General features: G+C 34.2%; 2 protein-coding genes across 17 annotated transcripts in view; both read left to right on the forward strand.

Moving 5' to 3' along the window:
- The window catches only part of GABPB1 (GA binding protein transcription factor subunit beta 1), a 975,210-nt gene that overhangs the window by 373,962 nt on the left and 587,639 nt on the right, over window positions 1-13,609 (forward strand). The window lies entirely within an intron of this gene.
- ATP8B4 (ATPase phospholipid transporting 8B4 (putative)) overlaps window positions 1-13,609 on the forward strand; it is a 256,040-nt gene that overhangs the window by 174,213 nt on the left and 68,218 nt on the right. For all 14 annotated transcript variants that reach the window (XM_082734772.1, XM_082734778.1, XM_082734770.1 and 11 more), the window contains 2 exons: window positions 3,947-4,112; window positions 11,613-11,801. In XM_082734772.1, the coding sequence (XP_082590898.1) occupies window positions 3,947-4,112; window positions 11,613-11,801 (355 nt within the window). The remainder of the gene's footprint in view (window positions 1-3,946; window positions 4,113-11,612; window positions 11,802-13,609) is intronic.

Raw genomic sequence — 13,609 nt, forward strand, 5'->3', positions numbered from 1 at the left:
AATTAGTGGAATTGCAAATGGAATTGCTAAATCAAAAGGTATGTACATTTGTAATTAATAAATATTGCCATTGTTTCCTTTAAAATTTTTATAAACTTACATTGCCACAAGCAATGTACAAGAGTGTTTTCCCCTACTCTTACCAACACAGTGTTTTGTCAGAGTTTTTTTTTTTTTTTTTTAAAGATTTAACTTACTTGTTTGACACAGAGAGATCACAAGTAGGCAGAGAGGCAGGCAGAGAGAGAGGAAGCAGGCTCCCTGCTGAGCAGACAGCCCAGTGTGGGGCTCGATCCCAGAACTGGATCATGACATGAGCTAAAGGCAGAGGCTTAACCCACTGAGCCACCCAGGCGCCCCTTGTCAGAGTTTTTGATATTTGACAAGACTATATGAAACGATATGTCTATATGGTTCTTGTTCTAATTTATTTTGTTATGAGTGAGGTTGGACATCTTTTTATATTGTTAATAGTTGATTCTATTTCATCTTTACCCATTTTTCTGTTGGTTTGTAATCCATTCATGGTTTCCTCAAATATATGTCACTGGTATTAAGCTGTTTTCTCTGTGTGCTGCTAGATGCTGTTTGCTAATGCTTTATTGAGATATATGCCGATGGGTTTGTAAGACACATCAGTCCTCAGTGGTTTTGGGGGAGGAGGTGATGTCTGTTTTGCTACCAATGTTATATTTACTTTGGAAAGAGAATAATTTTTCCCATTTTTCATTATTTTTGTATTCCATGGGACAGTTTATATAACATCAGAATGATTTGTGCCTTAAAGTTGAGTAAAGAAGTCTCTTATGATCCTTTTAATTTTCTCTTTGTGGCTATTTAAAAAATTAATTTCTTATTTTTGTTTTCTTTTTCCTTTTTTATCTTAATTACATTAGAAAGTTGCCCCCTTCTTCCACAGAAAAGTGCAGCTTTGAGTTTTATTTATTATTCGTATATATTTTCCTGTCTCTGCTTTTCTCTTTATTAATGCCATCTATCTTCATTTCTGAAGATATTTTTTCTTTTTCTAACTTCATACTTGGATGCTTAATAACTTCATTTTTCCTTTTTTATATACAAATATTTGTTTTTTAATTTTTCTCTGAATACTTATTTAATTTTATCACATAGATTTGGCCTGTAGTTTATTAAACTAATTTTATTTTTGTCATATCAGTTTGAATATCCACATTGAAACACAGGTTTTTAAGGAAGAGTTTTAAAATTCCCAAGGGGATAGAGTTTTCTCCACATTATTGCACTTTTAATAAAAGAACAGATTTTTATTCTTTTTACTTTCTTGGGATTTATGGGGTTCTCTTTGTGACTTAATATAGTCAATTGTTGTCAGCGTTCCAGGCTTTTAAAAAAGAAGGTGTATATATATTCGGTTTTCAAGGTATAAATTTAGCTAGATGTCAGTTATTTCTACCTTGTAAATTATATTATTTAGATCTTCTATTTCATTATTATCTTTTGTCTATATCACCTCTTAGTATAAAAGAGAACAATTAAAGTATTTTGAAAATCTTTCTATATATATAGCTCTTATATATCTTGAAATCTTTGTTTTGCAAGTATTGATGCTACTTGAGGATATATTGATACTCTTCATGGTACATTTTTATTGTGAATTACATAATTTTGCATTAAAACTTTTCTCCTTTGACTAAATTAATTCTTCTTGGCCTGAATTCAATCTTAGTTGATGTTAATGTCATGACTTCTGGTTTCTTTTCATTTGCATGTGCCCACCTGCTATTTTCTGTGTTTCTGAATGATTTTATGCATGTCTTGTGTGTATAGCAGATAGCATGCTTATATATAGCATATATAAGATTAGAATTTGCTTTGCATTCCAATCTTTTAATAATTGAATTTGGGCCTTCTACATAGGGCTATGTATTATCTTAGTTATAATATTTGAGGTTGCATTTTGCGTCCAACATTAAAATAATTCTTTATATGGATTCTTTATTCTGTATGTATGCATTTCTTACAATGTCTGGGAATATTAGGAAAGCATTTCATTGTTCTTCTACCATATACTTTGAAGAGATTATGTAATATTCTTAATACTTTTTTTAAGGCAATCTCTATTAATTTCCTGATATAAACAATGATGAAATTACATTTCTCCTTTCCCTCATATTTTCCTATTGTTATATTTTATATTTTTCGTTGTCCTAAATACATATGGATTTTTATTAGTTGATTTGAAACTTTAAATATCATCTTACCTTCAAAAATAAAATGAGGAAATCCATATTTTCCAATTTTTTAGCTGTCTTTTCATCTTGCATAGTCAAGGTATATAATATAGACATTTTGTTTTGGCATCTTAATCTCTCTATTTCTTTTAGATTTAGTCCTTCAGTTAAAGGGATTTAGGGCTCCCTCTTAACTAGTCCTTTACTAATGATTTTCCCAGTTATCTTTTATTTGGATGAAGTTCAAGAAAGGTTCATAATAAGGAACTGTGTGCTGAGTTTATACTCAAATGAGAGCTTGATTGGTTCTAATATCTTTGAGTCACAGTTTCTTCACTGGGAGTGTTAGGGAAGTCTCAGGTCAGTGTGTATTTTACTCCTTACTAGTGAGTTGATCATTTTTTCTCCAAATGCAGTTGTTTTCAAAATGTCTTACATGAACCAAACAATCTGTGATTAAATAAGTGTCTGTGATTCTGGGATACACAACTGAGTGTCCTGTATGCAGGTATTCTCAAATACTTGGATATAATAGAAAATGTCCTATAGTTTCCAAAACAAAGTACATATTAAAAGTATTTCCCATCAACTGTTTATTTTGCCAAGACACTATCATAAGATTAGTGCTTTTAGTAATAAACTTTTAGAAGTACATTCTGTGCTTTCCGGAAGTTACTGAATAACAGGGACCTTCACAATTGAATCCTCCTCCACTATTTGTTTTACCTTATTTCTTTTATCATGTTTTTCTTTTTCTCAACACATTTTAAAGCGTATAGTTAACCGTTATTAAAAATACTCATGATGTTGCACAGCAGATTTCTAGAACTTTCTCATCTTGCATGATGGAAACCCTACACTCATTCAACAGCAATTCCCCATTTCCCCATTCCTCCAGCCCCTGGAAAAAACCATTCCACTTTCTGTTTCTATGGGTTTTACTGTTTTGGTACCTCATGTAAGTGGAGTCATTCAGTAATTATTCTTTGGTGACTAACCTATTTCACTTAAACATGTGCCTTCAACACTCATGTTATGGCATAAAGATAGGATTCTCTTCTTTATGGCTGGATAATATTCCATTGTATCTGTATGCCACATAATCTTCATTCATTCATTTGTTGATGGATATTTACATTGTTTCTACCTCTTAGCTATTGTAAATAATGCTGCAATGAATATGTGAGTGCAAATACCTCTTCAAGATCCCAGTTTTAATCCTATCATTATTTTATGCAGTACCTCCAGAGAGATCTGAGAAAGTATGCTACAATAAAACACATTAATATTTTTGCATTGGAAAATATTAATTCATACTAAGTGGACTCAAAAAAGTCTATAATTAGACACATACCATTTTAGGTCAGATATTGCTGCCAATATGAATTCAAGTCAGGTCAGGTTTTGCCACTAAGTAGGTTTTGAAAAAGACATCACTTTTAGGGCTTCTTTGTATGTTGGAGTTGCAATAAGTATTTGAGGATATGTACAGCCATTGCATTTTTTTTAACTTATGGTTTCGGGGTGGGGGGGTCACTGCTTTGGTGTTTGGCTCTGAAATGAGAAGATAATATTTAACAGTAAGGAAGAAACAGAAAGCCATTGTAGTGCCAGATGTTTGGGGCTGAAAAATCATACAAGCACTAAAAATACATAGAGGAAGTGTTTTTGAATTTTAAAAGATTATTATTGGATTGAGATGTATAGTTTTTTTCCCCCTTATTTTTCTTCTACAGAAAAATGAGCCTATGGACTTCTCAGTCAATCTCCAAGCAGATAGAACATTTCAGTTCTTTGACCACCGTCTGATGGAATCTGTTAAACTGGGGGATTCCAAAGTGTATGAATTTCTTAGGTTACTTGCCCTTTGCCACACGGTAATGTCAGAGGAAAATAGTGCAGGTAAGTACAAAGTATGTCCCAGTGGTGAGCCTTTTTAAATCAGAAATCATACTTCATTTAAAATATTTGGAATTAGAAGGATGTTCAATTAAAAGTATACATTGCATAAGGGGTTTACCTATCACTAGCTTTCTTTGCTTTTATTCATATACTGAGTATTTTCCAAAAATTACGAATAGACTGAAAAGGAGAGAAAAAGAAGAGAAATAGGAGTAATAGAAAGATGAGGCCCAAATGTGCAAGTACAAGGGGATGAAATCTTTCTAACGATTGAGCACCATATTTAACTGTGAGCTTCCTGGTAGCCAGGACAAGCAGGAAGATAACAGCTCAGGTGTTTAGCTCTCATCATTAACACGAACAACTAATAGGTGCAGATGATGATCATGCATGTATGTAGAATGAATGGGTTTTCCCAGTAGTGGGGAATAGATGCACACAGATAGTGGGATACTCTTACTTCCCATTATGAACAAGTCCTCACGCTATTAAGATGGTTGTTTAGGGCTCAGAGTTCATAGAATAGAACAAAGTCAACTGGGCCACTTCAATATTGAAGTGATGAGGCAGGTAGATAATGGTATAGTGAATCAGCTTCTTGTTTCAGTTGAGTCCAGTCTATTCTGTTTGCAAGTTTTATTTCTTTCTGCTTTCAGTGAGTGAGTAAATATTACCACCCAAGTAATTTCAACTGCAAAGTGAAATATATATAAAGACTGTTGAATGTATGTATGTATGTAATATACATATGTATATGTACATATATATATATATATATATATATATATATATATACATGTCTTTTTGCTCTCTATTATTTTTTCTGTTCTTGCAATTACATTCAAGCCATAGTTTTGTCCTCCATGATGCTGGAGTAACACTTTCCCCATTTTAATTACCGTGAGGATTTACATTTTTATATTTATGACTCAAACTGATCTTTCTAATTTTAAGGCCAATGATTAATTATATTTTTATCTGAGGATATCACAATGCCTTTAAGTAAGGCATTTTTTTATCTTTGCCCTTTGAGGTTATTTCATTTTCAAAACTGTTTTTACTTTAATAGTAATCTTTTTATTTTAATGTTATATACCTTCTTAGAGCTCTTTGAGGATCTTGATTATTCTTAATTGGAAATTTTCTTTTGTTTCCTCTATGATTTTTTATTTTATGGAATGTTGTTTTTTGAATTCTGTGTTTAATTTTCATTTTCTCAAAGGTTTTATGACTTGTGGTTGCCTGTTCTTTTTGTTTGTTTGTTTACACTTGCTTATTTAGAGATGACTGTTCTTCCTTGTATTTGAGAATCCTTGTTTGTCCCTCGGTGAATGTAGATTCTGATTGCAGTGGCCAGTCTCCCCAGATTGTGGGGGAGAGATAGAATGAATGCATAGCTCATCTTCTGGGTGTGGAGTTCCTCCCTCCAGGAATTCATATGGTATCTGGGCTTAACCATCTTACTTTCTCAGATCTAGTTCTAGGAGTCTGTGTCAAAACTCCCACTTGAGGGAGAGTTGTACTCAACGTCTGACCTGGAAGAAAATGTCAACCATTGGGCTCCTTTCCCTCATTTTCTCTCTCTTATCCTTGTGGAATTGAATTGAAGCAATTCAGGCTCTTCTCAGTTTTGGTCTCCAGCTGCAGCACTCAAATCTTTTGAGGTTTTTTTTTAGGTGGACTGTACAATTTCTTTAGAAGAACATTTTCTAGGTTTTGTTCTGGCGGCAACTGTTTAGAGAAAGCTGGCAGAAGAAGGAACTCAAATGGGCTGGAGTGCTGAGTGGAATTCTTCAACTCATTTTATTAATGATGTCCCCAAGAGCACTACTTTTCTCATTTGCTGACTCTGAGTTTGGAGAGTCTTTTGGGGATTTCTCATACCTCTGTATTCCTTTTGCAAATGCTTTGAGCTGTGTTTTTCTCTTATTTCTTCAGTGGTTAAATCTACTTTTTATCTTGCAGACATTTCTCAAACTTCTAGTTTACTGATAGCATTCATTCTTCTTTACTAGTATCACTTAATTTTTTTTAAATAATATGATATAATTAAATGTAATAAAACACACAGATCTTATGTGTGTTGTTTGATGAGTTTTGACAATTGTATACACCCATGTAGACCCTGTCCCCAACCCCAACAAGGTATAAACCCTTTCTGTCACTCCAGAGAGATTACTCCTGTCCCTTTTCTTTCCACAATCCCAACCCCTGCCCAGCCAACCACTGCTGTGATTTCTATCATCAGAGATGAATTTTGACTGTTCTTGTACTTCATATAACTGGAATCATAAAATATGTATTCTTTTGTGTCTGGCTTATTTCACACAGTGTATTTTTTTTTTTTAAGATTGATTCCTTTTTTAGAGAGAGAGAGTACATGTGAGCTGAAGGAGGGGCAGAGGGAAAGGGCGAGAGAGAATCTCAAGCAGACTTTACTATGAGCACAGAGCCCAATGTGGGGCTAAATCTCATGACCCTGACCAAGATCATGACCTGAGCCAAAACCAAGAGTTGGATGCTTAACTGACTGAGCCACCCAGGCACCCCTCATATAATGTAACATTCTTATCATTCATCCGTGGTATTGTATCAATCAATAGTTCATTCTATTTTATTGCTGAGTAATATTACTTTATGCAAGTGTACCATAATTTTATAGTCTTCTGTTCGTGCACATTTGGGGTGTTTACAACTTTGGGCTATTAGGAGTAAAGCTACCATAAATGTTTTTATGTCTTTAAAAATATTTAACAAATTTGTTTTTGGTAAACACTTAGGAATAGCAATTGCCAGGTCATAGTATATGTTTAATTTTATAAGAAACTTCCCAGGTATCTTTAATAAGTGGTTATATCATTTTACAAATTCCACCATCAGTGTACAAGAGTTCTAGTGCCTTGACATTCTTGCCACCATTTAGCATTATTATTCTTAAATTTTACCCATTCTGGTGGTTATTGGGTAATACCCTGCCATATAAAAGTATTTTGAAGTGAAGAGATATAGATGTATATATCCTTTTAACTATTTCTATCTCTTGCTTTAAGATATCAAATTCTAAGTGAAGGTTTACATCACTGAGTGGGGGAAATTATTTTGCTCTCTTATTAAACCTTTAATTACAGGATAGCTTAAATCCATATGCTAAAGTACCTTGAAATACAAAGTTTTCTTATATAAATGTTAATTATAGAAGAGAGTAGAACCCAAATCTAATAAACTTAAAATTTGTAATATATAATTAATAGTTGAAGCTATTGCTTTAATTTTAAATGTGTGCTGTTTCATGGAGAAGTCATTTGGGGAAGTTGACCTTCTCATTTCCTTCATCAGGATGAAATTTTAGAAGCAGGAAAGAGGAAAGTACAAGAGTTTTTGATAGGATTTTTTTTTCTACTTTAGTGTATTGCAATTAAAGAGATAACAAATTTAGAATTTTTTTCCTTATTACCCCATTATATTGGTCTTTTAAAATTTGTTGAGGCTTGCTTTATGGCCTGGTATGTTTTCAGTTCCTATAAATGTCTCATGTGTGCTTGAAAGGAATGTACATTCTATGGTTATTATGTCCTGGGTCCTAAATATATCCATGAGATAATATTTGTTAATTGTTCAGTCTCCTACCTCTCTGTGGGTTATTTTGAGTACTTGATTTCCCAATTAGTGAGTATGTTAAAATCATCAACTATTGTGGTGCATTTGTCTGTTTCTGTTTGTAACTGTGTCAATGTTTGCTTCTTATGTTTTAAGGTTGTGTTATTAGTTAGATACTCATTTAGACTTCTGTCTTTTTAAATTAAACTTGTATTAGTATACATTGATCCTCTTAATCTCCAGTAGTATTTTTGCCTTAAAGGTTATTTTGGCTGATATGAATATAGTTATACATGTTATAGATGTTTTGCTTTTGTTAATATTTGCATTGTTTACCTTTTCCCACTATCTCTTGCCAACCTACCTGTCAATCTTTTCTTTGTGTTTCAGACACATCTTTTGTGAGTGGAATAATTTTTGACGTTTAAAAATATACTTAGTTTGACTTAAGCACAACATTTAGTCCATCACCTTTATTGATTATAGATTTACTTAAATTTTAAGTATTTCATATATAATTATTGGTATATTTAGTTCATTTCTACCATCTTATTTGTATTTTATAGTTGCCTCATCTTTTGTCTTAATCTCTTCTTTTTTTTCCCCTCTTACAGATTTATTCTATTTTTACATCTGCTATTTTGGAATCCTTATTTGTATTTGAGCGGTTAGCCTAGAAGTTTTAGCATAATGAATTTATCAAAGCCTAACCCTTCTTTTGAACAAAACAAAGACTTTAGAAGCCTTCAACAGTAATCAACCCTGTAAGAAGACTTATATAGTCCTCTTGTCATGTATTTTCTTTTTTAATCCCACAAAATGTTTTTTATTGTTTTTATAGTCAGTGTTTCCTTAGATTTATCCTATATACTTACTAATTTCTATGCTTTTTAATACTTGTCCTATTTCTGATCTTCTGTTGCCATAAAGTGTATTCTTCAGAATTTCTGTTAGGGAGAACCTCCTGGTAGTAAACTTCCAAAAACTTTGTTTGAAAATCAACTTAAAAAAAAAAAAAAAGAAAATCAGCTTTATTTCATTCTTATTCTTGAAGATTTTGCTGTATGCAGAAATTAAAGGTGACAGTTTTCTCTCAGCACACTGAAGGTACTCCATTGTATCCTGCCACTATTTCTTTTTATTTTTTTAAATTTATTTATTTTCAGCATAACAGTATCATTATTTTTTCACCACACCCAGTGCTCCATGCAATCCGTGGTCTCTCTAATACCCCCCCACCTGGTACCCCGACCTCCCACCCTCCCACCACTTCAAACCCCTCAGATTGTTTTTCAGAGTCCATAGTCTCTCATGATTCACCTCCTCTTCCAATTTACCCCAACCTCCTTCTCTCTAACTCCCCATGTCCTCCATACTCTTTGTTATGCTCCACAAATAAGTGAAACCATATGATAATTGACTCTCTCTGCTTGACTTACTTCACTCAGCATAATCTCTTCCAGTCCCGTCTATGTTGGTACAAAAGTTGGGTATTCATCCTTTCTGATGGAGGCATAATACTCCTTAGTGTATATGAACCACATCTTCCTTATCCATTCATCTGTTGAAGGGCATCTTGGTTCTTTCCACAGTTTGGCAACCGTGGCCATTGCTGCTATAAACATTGAGGTACAGATGGCCCTTCTTTTCACTACATCTGTATCTTTGGGGTAAATATCTGCCACTATTTCTGTTACTGTATAGTCAGCTCTCAGTCCAGTTGTCAGACGGAAGATTATCAGTCTTCTCCCCCTGGCTACTTTTAAGATTTCTCCTTCCATGTTCTCACTGTAGATATGGGTTTTTATAAAATCTAAATTGCTTAGAATTCATTGAGATTATTGAATCTGTAGAATGTCACCTCTCATCATTTCTGGAGTTTCCTTGGTCATGTATTTTTTTCCAGTGTTGCCTCTGACTCATTTTCCCCTCTCATGTTAGATGTTCAGTGTCAGGTATTTTCACTCTGTTCTCGTCTTTTAAGAAGTCTCTCATTTTCCCTTTCTTTGTCTCTTTGGGATATATCCTGGAATTTTCTCTATTTTCCCCCCAGTACACTACTTCTTTCTCTAATAGTATCTAACTTGCTGCTTTTAATTTTTAATTTCTATTAGGTCTTTATCAAATCTGCTTACTTTTATGCCTCTTTTATTTTTTGAAATCTATTAAGTATTTGTGTGTGCTATTTTTAGTAATTCCAATATCTGCTGTTTTTGCAGATCTTATTCTTTCTTTTCTTTCTGTTGGCTCTCATTGTGTCTTATTTATTGGGATTTTAATAATTTTTCACTTTGAGATGAACTTTTACTTGGAACTTTGTTTTTAGAAATCCTTTGGGTCCTAAGGTGAAGGCTGGTTCCTCCAGAGAGGACTTGCTTTGCTTTGGTCATTGTTCTAACACAGGAATATATTAAACTAAATTTTCAATTTGTTTTTTTTAAGCCACTTAGATATTGTGAATTTATGGTGCAAATATGCATGGACCCTCAGAGGCTGGAAACCAACAATCAAGTTCTCCTGGTTCAGAAAATGCCCTCAAGGCAAAAGCTGGCTACAGTCTTCTTTTATTCATTTTATTTTTTTCCTCAGTCTTTGACCTGAACAATTCTTATTTTCTTACCAGTACCTCTTTCATGAATGTATTTAAAAAGTTAAAATGTTTTATATAGAATTGTAGTTGTTTGTAGCAGGGAAGTTGGTCCTGGCACCTAGTTTACCATGTTGCCGGAAGTGGAAGTTACATCATTTTGTAGGTAAATCAAGTAATTGTTTTAATTCCTTTTCCTTTTTGAATTTCAAAATTAATTTATGCCTATTATATAAGGGAAAACCACACAGTACCAAGTTTATAAAGGCAAAGCTAATAATTCCTTCCATGAACTCCTCCAATCTCACCCCTACAGTGATAACCAATGAAAACATTTGGTGTGCATCATTTCAGCCTTTCCATTTGTGCATATATATGTGAATATATATAATAAGCAGGTGGTTTATTTGTTTTGGATGAAAAGGAATCGTAGCATACACATTAATATGCAATTCATTTTTTAAGAATTTTTGTTGGACAGTACTATAACTCAGTAAATATGGTTTTAACTCTGCCTACTTTTTCTGATGTATTTTTACAAAGATAATACAATTTTATGTAGAAGGTTTTACCTTATACATGCTGTATTTTTATGGGTTGTTTTGTTTTGTTTTCCTCATTTCATTTTTTCTTCTGCCCTCTTACTCTTAGCCTAATGCTTTCACAGTATCAGCCACCAAGAATGAACATACCAGTTTGATTTCTTACATTTTAAGAGTTTCTTGTATGCATTCTCATGAAATGGTCATTAGTAACAGACCCAAGTGTAATTTGGAATATCTGCTCCATTATTCTTTGGCTATATGATCTTACTCAGATTATATAACCTCTATAGTCATAGGTCAGTGGTATAAAATGGGAAAAAATTTTTTTAATAATCCCTACCTCAGGTATGTCTGAGAGGATTCTGTGAGTTAACACATATTAAGTATTTTAGTTTGTGAAACTTCCACTGCACAATTCTAGTCACTGAATATACAAAGATTCAGCCTTTGACCTAAGAAACCTCCAATATTATGGAAAGGGAGATGTAGAAATGGGCATTTTTGTATGAGATGACAAGGGCTGTGTTTGTGGTATACATGGTGTCCTGTAGTATCTCCAGGACAGGCACTTGGTCCAGCTGCTTGGCAAGTTGAAAAGTTTGGATTTCTGGAACTAACGCTTGAGTTCAATGTTACAGAATGAGTTGAGTATTGGCATTCCGTGAATTTTAGCCATTAATCTCAGTATTAATGCATTTGTTTCTTTTCCTTTCTTGTTTAATAGATTTTTTTTTTGCTATTGTTTAACATGGTAGTTTCTTTTCCTTTTAGGGCAGCTGATTTACCAAGTTCAGTCACCTGATGAGGGAGCTTTAGTGACTGCTGCAAGGAATTTTGGGTTCATTTTTAAGTCTCGAACCCCAGACACGATAACAGTAGAAGAATTGGGAACACTGGTTACTTACCAACTGCTTGCCTTCTTGGACTTCAACAATATCAGAAAAAGGATGTCTGTCATAGGTATGGCTGGTAGCTGAGATTATGTTTGATCGTTACACTGCTGTTTCTCAAGAATGATTTCACTCTTAGTTATGTACTGAGAGTTATGTTTTGGGTTTTTTTGTAACTTTATGAATGCCTTTCATTTTCAACTTAGCCTTAACACTGCAATAATAAGTATAAGTAACATATCACAAGTGCTTATTAAGTCCAGCACTGTTAGAGATGTTCTTCATGAATTAAGTGATTTAACTATCACAACAGCCCTATAAGGTAAGTACTATTATTTTTATGCCCATTTTAAGGTCAACAAAACTGAGACACAGAGAATTAATAGATCCTCAGATACTACTCCTTGTGTTTCTAGAGATGTTTCCCAGTATAATTGCTTTAGTTAAGGCTCTGATCACCACTTGCTTGTATTATTGCAGTATCTTCAAAACCACTTCATTTTAAGATAATACTCTGTGTCGATATGGGGGTATTCTTTCTAAAACATTGGCCTGATTTTGCCATCACCTACATAAAATCCTTGGTGGCCTCTTAGAACTTAGAGGGTAACATTCTTAGCAGGACATTCAAGATTATTTGCAATCTGACCTCAATCTACTTTTCTTCTATTTCCCCAAACTTTTCAAGCCTCCCTAGATCTTGCCATTTCAGGCATGCATTGTGTACTTCTACTCTTTGCGTGTGCTATTTCCACCACTTGGACTTAACTCTTCCCTTCTCCTTTTAGAAAACTTCTACTCACCTGGAAACTTCAGTGTCCAACTTAAGTATTCCTTATTCTATCAGTTCTTTCTCTACTCTCCAAATGCAGCACTCTTCTTCCTCAGAGCACCTTGTTCATAAACCAGTGTGATACCAGCCCTGTGATACTCATGAGCTTCCCAGGTGTTAGAATATGAGCTACCTGAAGGCCAGACTGTGTTTTAGTCATCTTAAAATGCCCAAGGCCCAGCACAGGGCTTGGCACATAATAGATTTTCTATAAATGTTTGTTAAATAAGATTTAACCCAATGCTTTATAACTTATGAATACCCTGATCATCATATTAAATCAGTTTCTACTATAGAAACATGTGTGTACATGGTCAGGTTTTTGGCCTCTAACTCCTGGAAACTAGCCATGGGAGATTGCTCTCAGCAGGTAAACGCCAAACATCATCTGGGGATGTTTATGTTTATTTATTTATTTATTTATTTTTGAACAGGCTGTAGGCAGTCCTCATTGGTGCTGCTGAAGAGCACATATGCTGCTCTAGGCGTTGGCTTAATGATGTATTAGCAGAAGTAATCTTCTTTTTACAGCTTCAGGGGAGGTGTTACTAATGTTGGGTTGGCTTAGAACCGGCTTCCCTTTGCTATGAGGGTGTTGACAAAAACCTAAAATTGCTACACAGGGAAACTTTTGGCTTTTCCCCAGCATCAGTCATCACTACGGGCTGTGGAGAAATCACAGCCTAACCACAAACTTCAGATGTTTGACTTAATGGATCCCATATGAAGAAAGGTAATGTTCCACCACAGAATGCATGGAAGCTTGTGGGCTTTATTTTGGTTCTGTTTGGTTTTTAATCAGGAGGAATTTGAAAGAGGGCTCCACTAGGGTAGAAGACTCTCTGTTTGATAATAAGGCACAAAAAAACAGTGCGAGTCTCATGACTGTCACATGGCTTGGTCTGTGGGGACAACACCCTGATGTGAGGACTCAGATGTTTGCTGCTCTTGCTGCCCCTTTTCTTCTCTTCCTCCTCCTCCTTCTCTTGTTCCCCCTCCTCCTCTTCCTTTTCTGCTTCCCTCTCCTCCTCTATTTCTTCTTCTTC

The sequence above is a fragment of the Mustela nivalis genome (genome assembly GCF_964662115.1).
Source record: "Mustela nivalis genome assembly, chromosome: 6".
Lineage (NCBI taxonomy): Eukaryota > Metazoa > Chordata > Mammalia > Carnivora > Mustelidae > Mustela > Mustela nivalis.